Here is a 19,992-nt window from a genome sequence, read left to right as displayed (position 1 = left end):
GAGGTTTTGCTGCTAGAAGCTGAAACACAAGATTGCTTTCGGGCAATACAATTCTTTGATGCACTGTTCATCATCTGGTGAGATACATCTGCTAAGTGACTAAGATGTTCTAAAATAGTCATATAATTAATTTTCATTTTTATCTTACTGTGAGTTTTTTTTTTTTTTAACTGTGTTTAAGGTGAAAGTTTACAGAGCAAATGAGTTTCTCATTAAACAATTAATACACATATTGTTTTGTGACACTGGTTGCCAACCCTGCAACATGTCAACACTCTCCTCCCCTTCTAGACCTTGGATTCCCCATTTCCATTTGTCCAGCTTTCCTGTCCCCTCCTGCCTTCTCGTCCTTGCTCCTGGGCTGGCATGCCCATTTAGTCTTGTATATATGGTTGAGCTATGTCTATTATTGTTTGTTTTATGGGCCTGTCTAATCTTTGGCTGAAGTGTGAATCTCAGAAGTGATTTCAGTGCTTAGTTAAAAGGGTGTCCGGTGGCCATACTCTCAGGGTTTCTCAAGTCTCCATCAGACTAGTAAGTCTGGTGTTTTTTTGTGAGTTTAAATCTTGTTCTACATTTTTCTCCAGCTGCATCTGAGATCCTCTATTGTGATCCCGGTCAGAGCAGTCAGTAGTGGTAGCTGGGCACTCAGTCTGGTGGAGGCTGTGGTAGTTGTGTCTATTAGTCCTTTGGATTAATCTTTTCCTTGTCTCTTTGGTTTTCTTCATCCTCCCTGTTCCAGACAGGATGGGACCAGTAGACCTATCTTAAATGGCCACTGGCCACTCACAAGCTTTTAAGATCCCAGATGCTATTCACCAAAGTAGGATGTAGAACATTTTCCTTATAAGCTAAGTTATGCCAATTAAGCTAGATGTCCCTTGAGACTATGGTCCCCAGCCCTCAGCCCAGTGACTCAATCCCTATGGGAGTTTGGATGTGTCTATGAAGCTTCTAGAGCCCTGGTGGTGCAGTGGTTAAGAGTTCGGCTGCTAACCAAAAGGCTGGCAGTTTGAATCTACCAGCTGCTCCTTGGAAACCCTTCAGAGCAGTTCTACTCTGCTCTACAGGGTCGCTATGAGTCAAAAGGGACTCAACAGCAACGAATTTGGTTTGGTTTATGAAGCTCCTATGGCTTTGCCTTGGTCAAGTTATGCTGGCTTCCCCGGTGTTGTGTACTATTTTACCCTTCAGTAAAGTTTTGGTGAGATATTTTTATCACATACCGTTCATTTCAAATTGTTGAAATTTCAACTATTCCATAAACCTTAGCCATGGCACAATTATAATTAAAATATCGAGTAGTGTTCTAGTTTATTTTTTTACTGTATGGAAAAGATTTAAATATTTATTGCCTGCCAATTGAATAACCATATTCGGGGGACAGAAGTTACGCACAGTAGATTTAACAAAAGAAACTCAGACAAATTTAAAAAGCTCCTGAATAGCCATTTCTAGTAGTTATTTGTATTACATGTATGATTTCTAAAAGAAACCTATAATAATTTTAAATAATTTAAAATACTGATATGTTATTCACGGATCCATTTTATAAACCCATTTTTGAAAATTATCTGTAATGTACTTATCAGATGACTAATGTTTATTCAAAATTAACTGGAATCTGGAATAACTACAAAATACTTAAATTCTAACTGTAGTGTTTCTTGACTTTGCATTTGTCCTGGATCTCTCTAACTGTACCCGGATTATTAGGATAATTATGCATTTAAATAGAGACAATTAAAATTAAATGACACAATTCCTTAGACATGTGTAATTTAATTTTTGAAAAATGCAGCTATGAAGTAAGAAAGCTTTATACTTCCAGATACCAAATTAATTGGTTACAGGTGAAGCAAGAGCCCTTTCTACAGGAAATGTACAAATTAACCTTTCTTAAGTGTATAAAATATGGTCTTAGCTAAATGTCAATGGTTTTTAAAAAAATCTACTTTGAATAGTTCTAATGATAAAACTTTATAAGTTCAATTCAGTAAAACTTTTATAGTTATATTCAGCAAAATGTCTTCAAAGAAATGTCATTATATAATTTAGGTCAGAATTGGAAATATTTATGCATTATAAGCCCATTGCTGAGGTTAGGAAGTTAAATAGGACTCTGCATCTATTCCAGTCATCAGATTTTTTGTAGACACCTTTACTTTTGGAACCCTGGTGGCACAGTAGTTAAGAGCTTAGCTGATAACCAAAAGGTTGGCAGTTCGAATCCACCAACTGCTTCCTGGAAACCCTATGGGGCAGTTCTACTCTGGCCTATAGGGTAGCTATGAGTCGGAATCAACTCGATGCAATGGGTTTGGTTTGCTTTAGTTTTTACTGTTTAATATCACATCATTCTTACCAAGAAAACTAATAGTTCTTTCTTAGTTTTTCATTGTACAAATAACAACAAAAAAAGGAAAAGACAGGAAACAAAGATGATATTGATAAAGATATAAATGACAGAATAAACAAAATATTACAGTGGTGCTTAAGGCACTCCTACTCAGCATAATTTTACATTGCTATACATTTCTTGCTTTACACTGTTGTATATATCAAGTTACTAGGTATGAATCTGGTAGGAAAAAAAACACATACAGCTAATGCACCCTTTCTTTGAGGAAGGTATTATTATATAGATTTTACAGGTGAGGAAACCGAGGCTCAGAGACTTGCCCTTGGTAGAGGTAACCTGTTGTTGTTATGTGCCGTCGAGTCGATTCCAACTCATAGCGACCCTATAGAACAGAGTAGAACTGCCCCGTAGGGTCCCCGAGGCTGTAATTAATGGAAGCTGACTGTCACATCTTTCTCCCATGGAGTGGCTGGTGCATTCGAACTTCTGACCTTGCATTTGGTAGCCGAGTACTTAACCACTGCACCACCAGGCTGCTTAGAAGTGGCTTAAGAACTGGAAATGAGTTCTGCATTACTTCCAACTCTATACCTACTTCTACCTATTCCACATGCTGTTATCAAATTAATCTGCATATTGTTATTAACCTTGTACATATATCATCTTCATCACTTGGTCATGCCACGTCACGTCTAAATTCTTCTGCCTGTCTCTCTGGCCTCCACACAGCTAGGCCTACCCTCATCACTCAATCATGCTTCCTACTTTCCAGTCATTCTCATCTAATGAGTCTCACAGAAAATATACTGTTCCTTCTTCCCTTGTGCCTAGACTCCTACTGGTCCCAGCTTGTGTAGTATTCTGTCCTCTTAAATCCTTCCTTTCTTACAAGGCTCAGCTCAAATCTTCTTCCTCCTTGAAGATTTTCCTGAATAGATCCCACTGACATCGTCATTAATACTTCTCATTCCTGAAGATCAACACGGTACTTACTGATAAAAGGCACTCATTAGCCTACAACTGAACTCTACATTATACATTATCATTGTTGCTGATGTTATTATCCTTCAATGTGTCCTATTTTTGTTTCCTCTACTGCTTTATTTTTTACTGCTGCTTTTTATAAGAGTCTTAACTGCAGGGAAATATAAACCACACCCATTGCTGTTGAGTCAATTCCGACTGATAGTGACCCTATAGGACAGAGTAGAACTGCTCCACAGGGTTTCCAAGGTGGGGCTGGTGGATTCAAATGCCTGACCTTTTGGTTAGTAGCCTGAGTGCTTAACTACTACACCACTAATACATATATATGTGTGTGTGTGTGTGTGTGTGTGTGTGTGTATATATGTCCAAGATATCCAAATCTGTAAATCCAAATATATAAAACTTACTGAGGGCTAGGCATGACACTATTTTATGTACTCAAAATATAGCTGTTGATGATAAAGCTCAGTTTAAGTCAGAGATTCTGCCTTAACTAAAGCCTCAAAAGTTACTTACATGACAGCCATGAGAATGCTTTTAGATGATAGCACTTCTGAGAAATGTGCATACAGTTTTAGTTAATATTACACATATATTAATTTAGAATTTAAAAACATAGAAGGAGGAAAAAATATTTGACTCTGTCAGCTAATATTTATTGATAATTACTCTCCTCTTTTACTTATACTCCTGAGCATGAAACCATTTGCTCTATAATCTTAGCTGTTGTTACCTGCCATCAAGTTGGCCCCGACTCATGGTGACCCCACGCACAAAGGAATGAAACACTGTCCGATCTTGCACTGTCTCCATGATTAGCTGAGGACAGGACATTGTGATTCATAGGCTAATCTTGGCACTTCTCTTAAAAATCTTTGTTGCCCCAGGATGAGAAGGCAGGAGGGGACAGGAAAGCTGGTAATAGGGAACCTAAGGTCAAGAAGGGGGGAGTGTTGACATGATGTGGTATTGGCAACCAATGTCACACAACAGAATGTGTACTAATTTTTTAATGAGGAGCTAGTTTGTTCTGTAAATCTTCATCTAAAGTACAATAAAAAAAAAAAAATCTTGGTTGCCCTTGTTGCCTAACTCCCTATTTTGGTACAGAAGGCTCCTTACAATCTGTTCCCAATCTCAGACTAAATATTTTACCACTCCCTGTACTCCTGGCCACAATGGACTTTTTTAGCATTATTTCCATACACTGTGTCTTTATATACGCAGTTCTGATTTTTTTCAGTTTTTCCATCTTTATTTTTTGCCTGGTTAAACTCTTGCTCATCCTTCAAGACTCAGTTTTAAATATTACCTCCTCTGACTTAGGGTCTCCTTAAGTCCAGGTAGGGAGCCCTGGTGGTACAGTGGTTAAAGAATTCAGCTGCTAACCAAAAGGTAGAACCCACCAACCGCTCTGAGGGAGGAAGATGTGGCAGTCTGCTTCTGTAAAGATATACAGCCTTGGAAACCCTATGGGGCAGTTCTACTCTGTCTGATAGGGTTGCTATGAGTTGGAATCAGCTTGAAGGCAGAGGGTTTGATTTTTTTTTTTTTTTTTGTAAGTCAATGTTAATCATTGCCATCTATATGTCTATTTTCCTACATAGATAGTGAGCTGCAGGACATCAGGGGTACTGTCTTATTAACCTTTGTTTACTCTTAGCACCTGGCACAGAGTAGAAGCTCAATGAATGCTGAATAAATGGAAGAATATTTTGATAGTTTGTTAGAGACAGAGTTTGTCTTCCCAATTAAATATAGCCATTTGTAATTTTCCTATAGCCGTAAAGTAATGGAAAGTGAACACTATTACCTTGACATTTTCAAAGCCTATATTAAGTATTTTTTGGCTTAAACAAATACCCAAAATGATACATAACTGTTTGGAAATGACTTTTAAAAATATCTTTCTGTAATTCCCTAGGCATATCAAAATTTCGACAGTTTATTTTTTTCCTGAGAGAACTGGACATTTAGAAAGCAATTTACAAAACAGAAGCAACTTACTTTATTTCGGTCTTGCACAACCAATATTTTCCTAGTATTTTCATCAAATACAGCTCCTTTTGGGGGAAAAAATAAAATATTAATTTTACTCACTTAGATACTACCTCATACCCTTATCTACGGTCACCAAAATCCTGAAGGCCTAGTTCAAATACCACCTTATCTGTGAAGATTTGTATAATCTCTCCAACGAAGAACCAACTGATCAGTCCTCCCAGCTCTTACAACTTCAACAAAGTACCAGTTACAGTTCTATTATATGCTAACTTGAGTGTAATCGTCCGCATAAACTTCTCTAGATTGTTTTTTCCTGATGGTACACAGTTAAAATAATCTTTCTATCCTTTTATAGTATTTACTTTAGTATCCAGACAATAATAAGTGCTTAAAAATATTTACTGAGGGGCGGAGCCAAGATGGCGGACTAGGCAGACGTTACCTCGGATCCCTCTTACAACAAAGACACGGAAAAACAAGTGAATCGATCACATACATAACAATCTACGAACCCTGAACAACAAACACGGATTTAGAGACGGAGAACGAACTAATACGGGGAAGCAGCGATAGTTTCCAGAGCCTGGAGCCAGCGTACCAGTCAGGTACGGCACAAGCACAGAGACCTGCTCCACCCCCCTGAACTAACCCCGGGAGGGGGACCAGCCGGTTCCACGGGCGGCGTGGGACGCAGCCGGTAGGAGAAGTCCCCGGGAGGCAGTGACTGATCTTGGAGCAGAAAGAGCAGCATCCGAGCCGGGGAACCGTCCTGCAGGGATTTGGACTGCTCGCAGGTACGCCATAAACACGGAGAGTTGCTCCACCCCCTGAACTAACCCCGGGAAGGGGACCAGCCGGGTCGCGCGGGCGGCGTGGGACGCAGCCGGTAGGAGAAGTCCCTGGGAGGCAGCGACTGGTATTGGAGTGGGGAGAACAGCGTTCCAGCCGGGACACTTGGTCGCGGCACAAGCACGGGGAGCTACTCCACCCATCTGAACTAACCCCGGGAGGGGGCCCACCTGGTTCACGGGGGCGGCACGGCCACGCGGCTGGAGGGACGAGAAGTCCCCGGGAGGCAGCGACTGATTTTGGAGTTGAGAGTGCACCATCCCAGTAGGGGAGCCTTGACGCTGGGCGTGGGGCTGGAAGCGGAGGATCTGACCGTGACTTCAGCGGGCCAGACCCCCTGGGGGCAATCTCCACACAGCCAGCACACATAGGCGACGCGCCCGCGGGAATCTCAGATATAACAGTCATTCCAAGCAAGACAAGCAACTCTGGCTATATTCTGAGGTGCTACTCTCCTATCTCTCTGTTCCCTCCCCCACCCTCCCCAGGCGGCTTCATTAACATCTGAATAGCCTGAGCCAGAGGGAGAACTCTGATAGGGATCTGACTGCAGTTTTTTTTTAGCGGATTTTCTGGAAAAACTAGTTTCCCAGTGATGGCTCGGAGACAACAATCCATATCAAACCACTTAAAGAAGCAGACCGTGACAGCTTCTCCAACCCCCCAAACAAAAGAATCAAAATCTTTCCCAAATGAAGATACAATTTTGGAATTATCAGATACAGAATATAAAAAACTAATTTACAGAATGCTTAATGATATCACAAATGAAATTAGGATATCTGCAGAAAAAGCCAAGGAACACACTGATAAAACTGTTGAAGAACTCAAAAAGATTATTCAAGAACATACTGGAAAAATTAATAAGTTGCAAGAATCCATAGAGAGACAACATGTAGAAATCCAAAAGATTAACAATAAAATAACAGAATTAGACAACACACTAGGAAGTCAGAGGAGCAGACTCGAGCAATTAGAATGCAGACTGGGACATCTGGAGGACCAGGGAATCAACACCAACATAGCTGAAAAAAAATCAGATAAAAGAATTAAAAAAAATGAAGAAACCCTAAGAATTATGTGGGACTCTATCAAGAAGGATAACCTGCGGGTGATTGGAGTCCCAGAACAGGGAGGGGGGACAGAAAACACAGAGAAAATAGTTGAAGAACTTCTGACAGAAAACTTCCCTGACATCATGAAAGACGAAAGGATATCTATCCAAGATGCTCATCGAACCCCATTTAAGATTGATCCAAAAAGAAAAACACCAAGACATATTATCATCAAACTCACCAAAACCAAAGATAAACAGAAAATTTTAAAAGCAGCCAGGGAGAAAAGAAAGGTTTCCTTCAAGGGAGAATCAATAAGAATATGTTCTGACTACTCAGCAGAAACCATGCAGGCAAGAAGGGAATGGGACGACATATACAGAACACTGAAGGAGAAAAACTGCCAACCAAGGATCATATATCCAGCAAAACTCTCTCTGAAATATGAAGGCGAAATTAAGATATTTACAGACAAACACAAGTTTAGAGAATTTGCAAAAACCAAACCAAAGCTACAAGAAATACTAAAGGATATTGTTTGGTCACAGAACCAATAATATCAGATATCAGCACAACACAAGGTCACAAAACAGAACGTCCTGATATCAACTCAAATAGGGAAATCACAAAAACAAACAAATTAAGATTAATTAAAAAAAAAAAATACACATAACAGGGAATTATGGAAGTCAATAGGTAAAAGATCACAATAATCAAAAAGAGGGACTAAACACAGGAGGCATTGAACTGCCATATGGAGAGTGATACAAGGCGATATAGAACAATACAAGTTAGGTTTTTACTTAGAAAAATAGGGGTATATAATGAGGTAACCACAAAAAGGCATAACAACTCTATAACTCAAGACAAAAACCAAGAAAAACGTAACGACTCAACTAACATAAAGTCAAACACTATGAAAATGAGGATCTCACAATTTACTAAGAAAAACGCCTCAGCACAAAAAAGTGTGTGGAAAAATGAAATTGTCAACAACACACATAAAAAGGCATCAAAATGACAGCACTAAAAACTTATTTATCTATAATTACCCTGAATGTAAATGGACTAAATGCACCAATAAAGAGACAGAGAGTCACAGACTGGATAAAGAAACACGATCCATCTATATGCTGCCTACAAGAGACACACCTTAGACTTAGAGACACAAACAAACTAAAACTCAAAGGATGGAAAAAAGTATATCAAGCAAACAATAAGCAAAAAAGAAGAGGAGTAGCAATATTAATTTCTGACAAAATAGACTTTAGACTTAAATCCACCACAAAGGATAAAGAAGGACACTATATAATGATAAAAGGGACAATTGATCAGGAAGACATAACCATATTAAATATTTACGCACCCAATGACAGGGCTGCAAGATACATAAATCAAATTTTAACAGAACTGAAAAGCGAGATAGATATCTCCACAATTATAGTAGGAGACTTCAACACACCACTTTCGGAGAAGGACAGGACATCCAGTAAGAAGCTAAACAAAGACACGGAAGATCTAATTACAACAATCAACCAACTTGACCTCATTGACTTATATAGAACTCTCCACCCAACTGCTGCAAAATATACTTTTTTTTCTAGCGCACATGGAACATTCTCTAGAATAGACCACATATTAGGTCATAAAACAAACCTTTGCAGAGTCCAAAACATCGAAATATTACAAAGCATCTTCTCAGACCACAAGGCAATAAAACTAGAGATCAATAACAGAAAAACGAGGGAAAAGAAATCAAATACTTGGAAAATGAACAATACCCTCCTGAAAAAAGACTGGGTTATAGAAGACATCAAGGAGGGAATAAGGAAATTCATAGAAAGCAACGAGAATGAAAATACTTCCTATCAAAACCTCTGGGACACAGCAAAAGCAGTGCTCAGAGGCCAATTTATGTCAATAAATGCACACATACAAAAAGAAGAAAAAATATTTACTGAATAAATAAACTGACTTCTCCATTTTCTTTTTTACTCCTTGAATCATTATGTATGGAATACAGGCTATGCCCCCTTGACAATCCAACTCAAACTTCTTTCAGTATTTAGTTCATCACCTCCCTGAAGTCATTTAATTTTCCTCACCATGGGTGTATGAAACTTTATAGCATACCAATATATTGTTTGGGAATACTTTTTTTTTATTTTTCATATGTCTTAAGTTCCAGTCCATCCCTTTCAGTTATTCATTCATTATACACAAAGCTCAGCACAATAGGCATTTTGCTACATGTTAGGGATTCAAAAATAAATCAAGTATTCTTCTTTTGTTTATATTTTTCTTTGTGTAACCCTGACTCAAAAATACATACAACACTTTAATGATTCATGTTAGGTTTCTTTAAATACTATAGTTTAAAAATACCTGTATTTCCATAGTTTGGTTTTAGATAGTCATTGAGAGTTCATTTCCTACATTGGTATCTGGCTGGTACAATCTTATGTTCTAGATTCAAGATGTGGTCTGATGTTGTTTGTTCTCAGACCGAAGGACTCCCTTTAATAACTCCTTTAAGTTTGGTTTAGTTTTTACATATTCCCTTAATTTCTGTTTATCTAGAAATGTCCTCATTTCTCCATCATATTTAAATGAAAGTTTTGCAGGATATATTATTCTTGGTTGGCAATTTTTTTCTTTCAAGGTTTTATATATGTCATCTCATTGCCTTCTTGCCTGCATGGTTTCTGCCAAATAATCAGAGCCTTGTCTTATTGTTTCTCCTCTGGACATGACTTTTTGTTTTTCTCGAGCTGCTGTCAGGATTTTTTCTTTGTCTTTGGCTTTAGTGAGTGTGATTATGATATATCTTGGTGTTTTTCTTTTGGGGTCTATCTTATATGGGGTTTGTTGAGCTTCCTGGATGGTCAGCTTTCCATCATTTAAGATATCAGGCAAGTTTCCTGTCAGCAATTCTTTAGTGATCCCCTCTGTGTTTTCTATTTCCCTGTTCTGGAAGTCCAATCACTCGCACATTTTTGCTTTTGATTGTATCCCACATAATTCTCAGGGTTTCTTCATTTTTCTTCATTCTTTTTTCTGATTTTTCCTGAAACAGGGTTGTACCCAAGTGTTTGTCTTCAATTTTGCTGATCCTCTCTTCCATCATTTCAAACCTGCTCCTCAGCCCCTCTATGACACTGTCCATTTCTGAAATCTTATTGTTTATCTTTTGGATTTCTAATTGTTGTTTCTGTATGATTTCTAGTTGTGAATTTATTTTGGCATTTTGTTTCTGTATTATTTTCCTGAATTCTTCCCTTTTTTTGTATTTTCCATGAATTTGTCTGGCTTTTCCACAAATTTGTCTATTTTTTCCTCACTTTTGTCTGCTTTTTGCTTCGACTCTTGGATAGCTCTGAAGATCAGAGATTTGAATTCCCTGTCAGGTAGTTCTAGTGTCTTTTCTTCTACTGGAAAGTCATCTGGTGTTTTATTTTGGATGCCTACTGGAACCATCCTCTCCTGTTTTTCAATATGTTTTGATATAGTCTGCTGTCTTCAGGGCATTGGGTAGTTATTTTCTTCATTTCTTGATTTGTCCTGCTTTTTTGTTTTATTTGGTTATGTCTGAGCAGGTGGGTGGTGCATTCTTTGTTGTTTGCTTGTCTGTAGTCACAATACTTTTCGCCTCCTTGTCTACTGGGCAGGGCCAGTCACTCAGCTATGGTGCAGCAGGGCAGGTCCAGCTGAAGGGGAGGGGTTGGGATGGGCTGTTTGTGGCACATACTAGAACTGACAGGGCAGGCCAGGAATCAGTGCTGGGCAGGTTCCAGTAGGCTGTGCCTGTGCTGCTCAGAGGTGTAATACTCAGCACACAGCACAGGTAGGCAGGAAAGATGGTGGAGGTTGTGGTGTGTGAAACTAATGTGAGTATGGAAAAGAGGAGAGAGAGGAGAGAGAAATAGGAGCCAAAAACAAACAAAAAAGGAAAAAAAAAAGTGCTAAGGGAGCTTGCCGTTGGACTGGAGAGATGAGAAACTGAGAAATGGGGAAAATCAAAAAGGAAAAAAAAAGCAACTAGATAAAAATTTGGAAAAGAAAACCCCCCCGGGGTTCTTACTGGTGTGGCTGCGAAGACCAGGAAAGTGGCTCCCAGGCTGTGTAATATAGCCTGGCTAGAGCACACAGCATCAGGTATTCAGGGGACAGGAAAAGAAAGTAAGTCTAGAGAGACAAGAACTGAGAAATGAAGAAAGACAGAAAGGGCAAGAGAGAGGAAAAAAAAAAAAGAAAGAAATGCCCCCAAAGATCCCACCTATGTGGCTGTGCAGATGGGGGTTTTACATGGCTGTGCAGACTGGGGGAGTGGCTCCTAAGCCTTGCAGAGCAGCCCGGCTAGAAGGGGCTCCTGAGCCATGAAAAGAAAAAGAAAACAATAAAGCAAAGCAAAATGAAACAAGCAAAAAAAAAAAAAGTCCCAGGTGTCCCACCAGCGTGGTGTTGAGGACTGGGGTAGTAGTTCCCCAGTTGAGTGGGGCTTCACAGCCTTTAAGAAGAAGCAAAGACAGCACATGGAGCCAGGTGTTCGAGAGAAAGGAGGGGGAGGTGGTGGGAGGCACAGCAGAAACCAAAAGAAACAGAAAGAAGAAATACCAGCTCAGGGAGCCAGCCAGTGTGGGCTGGGTGAATCCAAGCGGGCCAAGGCTGAAGCAGTTGCTTCCCGGCCAAGAGACTGCAGCTGGTGGGAAGCAAAGGAAGGTGGGGGCTGGGGGTGGGAAGAAGGGTGGGGGGTTAGGAAAGCATATATTGCAAATTACCAGGTGCTCTGTCTCCTGCTGGGAACTATGTGGAGCTACTTTCCCATACTCCCTGTTCGCAGATCTCTGATGTGGGTGGAGCGAATCCAAGCAGCACAGACGCTGCACCTCCTGGCTGGCTGAGCCACTGCAGAAGTGTGGAGGTAAAGCAGTGGGGAGAGGATGGCAGGTGGGAAAGTGTGTATTGCTGGTTACTGGGTACTCTGTCTCTTGCTGGGAGCTCCATGAAGCTGCTTTCCTGTGCCTTCTGACCGCTGATCCCCAAAAGGAGTCCAAGATGGCAAATCCGTGCTGCATCAGCTGATGGGGACTTCCACACGTATCTCTCTGCGCTCTCTGTCCTCTGTCAGTTTCTTATTCCATTCAGTGTTTGGGTGAGTTCTTTATCTTTTCATTTGACACTTCCGGTTCCAGGAATAATGTTTGTCTCTGTTATACTTAGTTTTTTGGGCCTTTGATGTGGAGGGACAGCATGGTGCTTCTGTCTATGGCGCTACGTGGGCCGGAAGTCCCCTGTATTTACATAGTGTGGAAAGACATTTTTTAGAAGATATACATTCATTTATTCTTTCAAAATTAACTGAGCTATAACATAGTACATATAATATACAGTATATGCTGTCGGTGCTATGTGCCACTAAGTTGATTCCAAATCATAGCGATCATACATGACAAGGCACAACTGCTCCATAGTTTCCTAGGCTATAATTTTTACGGGAGCAGATCGCCAAGTATCTTCTCCAGTCGAAGGTAGAACTACCAATCTTTCATTTAGCAGCCCAGTGCTTAACCATTGTGCAACCAGGGCTCCTTATATAGTATATAGCCCAATTCCACTACAGTTGAGTCGATTTGGACTCATACCAACCCCTCAGGGTTCCCAATGCTGTAAATTTCCACAGAAGCAGGCTGCCACATTTTTCTCCTGCTGAGCCACTGATGGTTTCAAACTGCCAACCTCTCGGTTAGTAGTTGATTGCTTTAACAACTGCAGCACCAGGGCTCCTTTACATAGTATATATAGTCCCTATATATATATATAACAAGATCCTTGGTGGTGCAGTGGTTAAGAGCTCAGCTGCTAACCAAAAGGTTGACAGTTCAAATCCATCAGCTGCTCCCCGGAAACCCTATGGGGCAGTTCTACTCTGTCCTATAGGGTTGCTATGAGTTGGAATGGACTTGATGGCAATGTTTTTTTTTTTAATATATAGATTAAGTGAGCTCTTGTTTTGTGCTGGATACTTCTTTAGGTGATAGAACAAAATAAAGATAACTCCTTCTCCTTACGGGGCTTACATTCTAGTGGTGGTGGGGTGACAAATAAATAAAAAATAAACTATATAGAACATTAGGAGGTGAAAAATGTTATGCAGAAATAGCATATAGAAAGGGGATAACTATGTGTTGTACAAGGAAAAGCAATTTTCTTCAAAATGAAAAGACTACACTTTAGTATTTTAAAACAAGGGGGGAAGAAAAAACTAAGTGAGATATTAACATTACTGTTGGCCTGTATGAGAAAATGTAAGCTATAATTTGACTTCACAAAAGATAAAATGCCAAAGAAATGCCATGGAAGTCTACTCTTAAATTTTAATAATCAGTGATTACTGAAATTGAACTTTTCCCTAATGAATTTCACTTATAAACATGAACAAAATATCCCAAAGACAAAACCAGCACAGCTAACGTACAATGTGAGCGACCCCTGCTGGTCACAACATAAAAGTTAAACACGAGGAGATCAGGAATTATATAGAGGTTATCAAAAAAAAATTTTTTTTTTTTTTATCATGATTAGACATTGTGCTAAATGCTTTATGTGTATTATCTCAGGTACTCTTCACAATAGTCCTGTGAGTGGTTATCATTATTAGTTCCCCAGGTTCACACAGTCCTAGATAGAAGACCTGGGACAGATCATCTGGATTCTGAGCAGGCACTCTTCTCATTGTACAGCACTGCCCCCTTCACAACACTCTTGTGGGACTTTTCTTGCTCTTCCTTTTAAAATTCTATCCAACCTTTAAGGGGTAGCTCAAATACTACTTTCCCCATGAAAATGTCTCTGATTTACATTATCCATACCTTTGAGGCACCCATTATATTTTCTTTGTAAATCTTTTAGAGAACTTATCAACCTGCTTTGCACGAAAGATACGGTACATATATTTTTCTCTATCTTTCAGTGTTGTAGTCTTTCTAGTGCCTTGAATACAGCAAGTACTCAACTGAATCAAGTCCTAACTAAGCAAGGCAGGCAGACATAAATTCATTCATTCCTTTCATTCTACCAATATTTAAGTGCCAGGCACTTGGTAGATACTGGGTACACAGTGGCATGCAAAACAAACATGGTCTCTCTCTTCATGAAGTTATGGCCTAGTGAAGTCAAGCTAAGACAACTTAAAGATTGGAATAGATGCTGACCTTTGGAGTCAGATAGCGGAAGCAGATGTTCTGTTTGCAGAGTAAGGATACAGGCGTTCATATGAACAAAAGGTGAGGGGTTTGCAGGGCATAACGGTTCCTTACTATTTTGAATTTTTCTGGAAATCCAAGAATTTTCTTAACCCTGGTTCTCAAAGGTTGGCCCCGGGACCAGCAGCAACAGCGCCAGCATCACCTGGGAATTTATTAGAAATGCAAATTCTCAGATCCCACCCCAGATCTACTGAATTAGAATCTCTGGGAGTGGGGCCCAGCTATCTGCTTTACCAAGCCCTCCTGGTTATTCTGATGCACTATAAAATTCAAGAATCCCTGTCTTAACCTGAAGAAGTCTTCTATCAACTCTCCTGTCTCTGAAGCTAATCAGCAACTCCAAAATTCTATAAATTATGCTACTTTAAACAATTGTTTGGTACAGTAATTAAACATAAATGTCGTTAAGAAATAATGTTAAAACCATTGAACAATTGGTTTGTTTTACCTTAAATTCAACCTGAAGGCATTTTAAAAAAGACAAAACAAATACACATAATTAGGAAAAATTCACATAATTAGTACTAATACCTCTTACCTAATGTATTTCCTGGAAACCCTGGTGGCGTAGTGGCTAAGTGCTATGGCTGTTAACCAAAGGGCTGGCAGTGCGAATCCACCAGGCACTCCTTGGAAACTCTGTGGGGTAGTTCTACACTGTCCTATAAGGTTGCTATGAGTTGGAAGCGACTCGATGGCAATGGGTTTGGTTTTTGGTAATGTATTTCCTGATTCCAATTTAATGCCACTATTTGACTAGTTAAGTTTAAATATCTGTGTAAAACATGTTCAAACATATCCTTTGGAAAACTAAAGGCTGACTTGGTTGTTCTCTGTGCTGCCCTCTGCTAATCTGTATGACATATTTTATCCATTTAAAAGCACTACGTAATTCTCCAAAGGCAGATATCATTTAATTAAATAATTCATTCCACCTGAATAAACTATCTGCTCAGCAATAAGAAGCAAGAAACTGGGCTGACCTCTAAAAAGTTAATTCTGAATTAACATTATTAATTTGGAACTAACCTGCAACTCCTACTTGATGTGTGGCGTAGCCTGGTAATCTGCTGGGCCCTTCTCCTAGCCACAGTGTAAGCGTTGATGAATCCAATTCTGCATGGTGAAAGCGGAAGCCCAGGGAAGCAGCAGGGGCAATAAATCGGCTTTGGAGGATGGGAATGTGCAGCCATATGGCTATTCTACCTTCTGATTGCCATTGCTGTACTGCAGCTAAAAGGTGGAAGAAGACAAAAATTTATAAATATTTTCCAGTAAGAAAAAAAAAAAAAAAGAGGAGTGGAATAAATGAAAACTCAGCTCAGCATCCAGGAAGCCATCTGTAATCAGCCACTGCCCTCACTGGTGTCCTGTCTGCATCATCAGCATTAGAATTACAATGATTTATTTTATTTATCATTTCGTATGATTTTTCCACCAGACTAAATTCCTTAAGGGTAGAATCAGTACAGTGCTGATCTTAATTCCATTCCTTTTAATATCCTTAGTTTTTAACTCTACAAGCAACTATTATGGACTTCTTTTTACTTTCTTTGGAGCCCTGGTGGCACAGTGGTTAAGAGCTTGGCTGCTAACCGAAAGGTTGGCAGTTCAAATCCACCAGATGCTCCTTAGAAACCCTGTGGGACAGTTCTACTCTGTCTATAGGGTCGCTATGTGCCAGTATCAACTTGACAGCAATGGGTTCTTTTTTTTTTTTCAGATTTACTTTCTTTAAGAGCTCTATCATAAGTTTTTAAGTTTATGAGTTGGCTTAAAAATACAACTAATTTAAAAAAAAATGTATGGTTAGTTCTAGAAAATTCTGAAAATAAAGCAAAGTATAACAAAGACATCAAAACTTCACATTTTACTAGCACAAAGATAATAAAATATTTTAATTTTTTCACGAATGTAATTTTAGAGTTGACATCATACCATACATAGTTTGCATCTTATATTTTTCACCACATATTTTTTTTATTATATGGTAAACATTTTACTGTTATTAAAATTGTTTATAAACACAAAATTTTAATTTATAAAATTAATGTGTAATTTTCCTCATATAGGTATACCAGAAGCTACTTATCCAATCTCCTATTCTTGGACATTTGGGCTGTTTCCATTTTTTTATTATAAATAATACCTTGGTGAACATAAAGATAGGTTTTCTGTCTTTGACTTCTTCAAATTCTTTGACTTTACTACCTAAGATTGAGGCAGGGGAAGAAGATGCTTATATTTATTTAGTCCTTACTAAGTCCCAGACCCTTTACATACATTCTCATTAAGTTCTTATAACTATGAAAGGCATATAATATACATTGCTAACTTGGGTGAAGAAATAAATCCTTCGTATTTTTAGTTTTAACTTTCAGATTACTTTCTTCACCCATTCTCTCACTTAATCATTACAAGAATTCAGTGTGTGTGTGTGGAGGGGAGCTCTATTATTTAGTTCTTAATTTCCTTTCCCTCTCTCCTCAGCTTGCAGTAAGCTCCTCCCCATCAAGGACCATGCTCTATACTACATCTTTGCATTGGTGACAGGTACAAGGGAGCCTTTAAAACAGACTTCTCAATTTGATTTAGCGTGCAGTGGGGCTATGGGATCAAATTAGACGGTGGGTGGTAGAGTGATTCACCCTTCACACCTTCTTCTCTTTCTCCGATTATTTTTTTTTAATGAGGTATACTTACATAAAGTAAAATACACGTATTTTAAGTGTGCATTTGATGAGTTTTGACAAATGCAAGAAACCATGTAACCCACACTCCTATAGAGATTATAGAACATTTCTATCACCCCAGAAAGTTCCCATGTGCCCTTTCCCAGTCAACCCCTTCAATCAAATGAAGAATCTTAAGTTTTCAAAAGTTTAGGCATTTGTTTGCTGCTTTCTCCCCTTACGCTGTTTGGAGGATGCATCTACTCCCACTGCTTCAGCAAACACCTACCTTACTGAGCACTGAATTTTTTTGCTCTCCAGCTGCTCTCAGGTATTTCCTAAAAGCTGCCATTCAAACTTCATACACTATGTTCAATACTGAACTCTACGCCCTGCACTCCAAACTAGCTTCATTACCAAACCAAACGCGTTGCTGTCGATTCTGACTCATAGCCACTCCACAGAACAGAGCAGAACTGCCCCATAGGGTTTCCAAGAAGCACCTGCTAGATTGAACTACTGACCTTTTGGTTAGCAGACACAGCTCTTACGCCACCGGAGTTTCCATCACAGGCTTGCTTATTTCTGGCACCAACGCTGGAAACCTTGGGGTCATTTTTCTTTCTCTTTTTTCCCATTAAACTTTAATAATTTTTCCTTCCAATTCTCCATCTCCTCAGCTCATATCCATCTGTCAAAGTCCAGCTCATACCTAACCTCTGATAAAAACCTTTCCTAACCAATGTCCATGTGCTCTTGCCATAGCTGAATTTAAGGACTACTAGTTTTAGTAGGTCTGTGGAAACCTTGGTGGCATAGTGGTTAATTGCTGCTAACCAAAAAGTAGTTAGTTCAAATCTACCAGGTGCTCCCTGGAAACTCTATGGGGGCAGTTCTACTCTGTCCTATAGGGTCGCTGTGAGTTGGAATCAGCTGGACAGCAATGGGTTTGGTTATTTTTTTGGCCTTGTCTGTGGAGCTCTGGTGGCATAGTGGTTAAGAGCTCAGCTGCTAACCAAAAGGTTGGCAGTCTGAACCCACCAGCTGCTCATTGGAAACCATACAGGGCAGTTCTACTCTGTCTGAGTCAGAATCGACTTGATGACAATGGGTTTGTTTGTTTTTTAAACGATGTCTTTGCCCCTAAGTGGTGCAAAGGTTAATGTGCTAGGCTGTTAACCCAAAGGTTGGAGGTTTGAGTCCACCCAAAGGTGCCTCGGAAGATAGGCCTGAGGATCTACTTCTGAAATATCAGCCATTAAAAACCCAATGGAGCACAGTTCTACTCTGACACACGTGGGATTGCCATGAGTGGGAATCGACTCATTGACAACTGGTTTTTTAGTTTCTACTATGTTTGTACAACTTATTAGAGGTCACTATGAGTCGGACTCAACCTGATGGCAACAGGTTTTTGGCACGATTTATTGGAACTTATCACGTATTGCCTAATGATATCTCTTCTGTTATCTGTTTTTTCTAACTTATTTTATGCATTTACAAGCTGCGCAGTTAGCTCGATATTATGCACTAAGGCTCGATTCATATTATTAGATTGACTTGGCTAAATTAACACAGTGGCATAGCAGGGACCAGAACCAGGGTTAGTTCACCACTGATGCAGACAAATGATATGTGAAGCTGAACAGCATGTTACCTGTTCATCCATCAGCATCTTAATTTTATAGCTGTAAATATGAAAACAGGAACACTAAAAGAACAATGGGTGCATGCATAAATATGTGTTAAAAACTAAAAGATTATATACAGTTAGTACAACTTACTTGAAAAGAAACAAAAAAATTTAGACTTCATATCAGGCTTTCTTAGGTTAGTTCAGTTTCTCTTTACTAGCATATCTATTCAGTCAGTTTTGTTTACCTCATTAACAGTAGAACTAACAGTAACTCCTAGAGGCAGCATAGCGCAGTGATTCAGAACAGATTCTAGCATCAGGGAAGTTACTTAGCCCCTCTATGCCTTGGTCCCATCGTCTATAATATGCGAATAATAATACCATTTACCTCATTAGGTTATTATGAAGATTAAATGAATATTTGCAAAGTTCTTAAAACAGTCCTTAAAAGTTGATTTACTAAAATACACACATAAAAAGTATATTGCACTTCAGTTTAAAAATTTGTTTCATGTATATTTATCTTTGATAACCACATCCATCCAGTAATTAGGTCTGGCTTTACCTAAAAATATTTGCAACCTAAGAGGCAAGTATTTTCAGAGGTGATTTGCCTAATGCCTGGCTAAGCATGTTCTGGAATCGGAGACTTGAACCCTTGATGTGTGAGTCCAAATCCAACATAATTTCTACTTCACCATGCTGAATGGGGTAGTGTTTTGATCACCTTTTTAGTCACTGACAAGTATCAGTGTGTACTTACACATATCAGAGGTTGAACACTGATCTGATTCTCCAGCAGTGATACTGTTGGAGTCTAAGTGGCAGCCTGGGTGGTGCAAACGGTTAAGCACTTGACTAGTTAAGAGGTTGGAAGTTCAAACCCACCCAGAGGCACCTTGGGAGATAGGGCTTGTGATCCATTTCCAAAAAGTCACAGCCTTGAAGTCCCTATGAAGCAGTTCTATTTTGCACACACGTGGTTGCCATGAGTTGGAACTGACTCAGCAGCAATTAACAAGTGGGCTTATGAGCAATTATTCATAAACAGGCAAAAAAATGAGGTGAAAAGGTAAGTAGTTTGGAGACGAGGGTGATTTAGCCCTGAAATAACTTGCTGAATTGTATTTCCATATATGCTTACTTGGCATATTGCTCAAAA

The 19,992-nt window shown here is 39.3% G+C and overlaps 1 protein-coding gene across 7 annotated transcripts in view; it reads right to left on the bottom strand.

The window, feature by feature from the left end:
- The window catches only part of NUDT6 (nudix hydrolase 6), a 57,322-nt gene that overhangs the window by 35,044 nt on the left and 2,286 nt on the right, over positions 1–19,992 (bottom strand). For 2 of the 7 annotated variants that reach the window (XM_003410430.4, XM_023548649.2), the window contains exons 1-2: positions 9,643–12,019; positions 5,357–5,412 (exon numbers count right to left, since the gene is read on the bottom strand). Coding sequence is in view for 1 of the 7 variants with exons in the window: in XM_023548651.2 (XP_023404419.1) it covers positions 5,357–5,412; positions 15,552–15,755 (260 nt within the window). In the remaining 6 variants the exon portion in view is untranslated. The other 5 variants (XM_064285371.1, XM_064285372.1, XM_064285373.1 and 2 more) reach the window with 5 other exon arrangements.

This window comes from Loxodonta africana, chromosome 5 (assembly GCF_030014295.1).
Source record: "Loxodonta africana isolate mLoxAfr1 chromosome 5, mLoxAfr1.hap2, whole genome shotgun sequence".
Classification (NCBI taxonomy): Eukaryota; Metazoa; Chordata; class Mammalia; order Proboscidea; family Elephantidae; genus Loxodonta; species Loxodonta africana.
The sequence above is the reverse complement of the archived record's forward strand: the minus strand, read 5'-3'. Positions and strand labels throughout refer to the sequence as shown.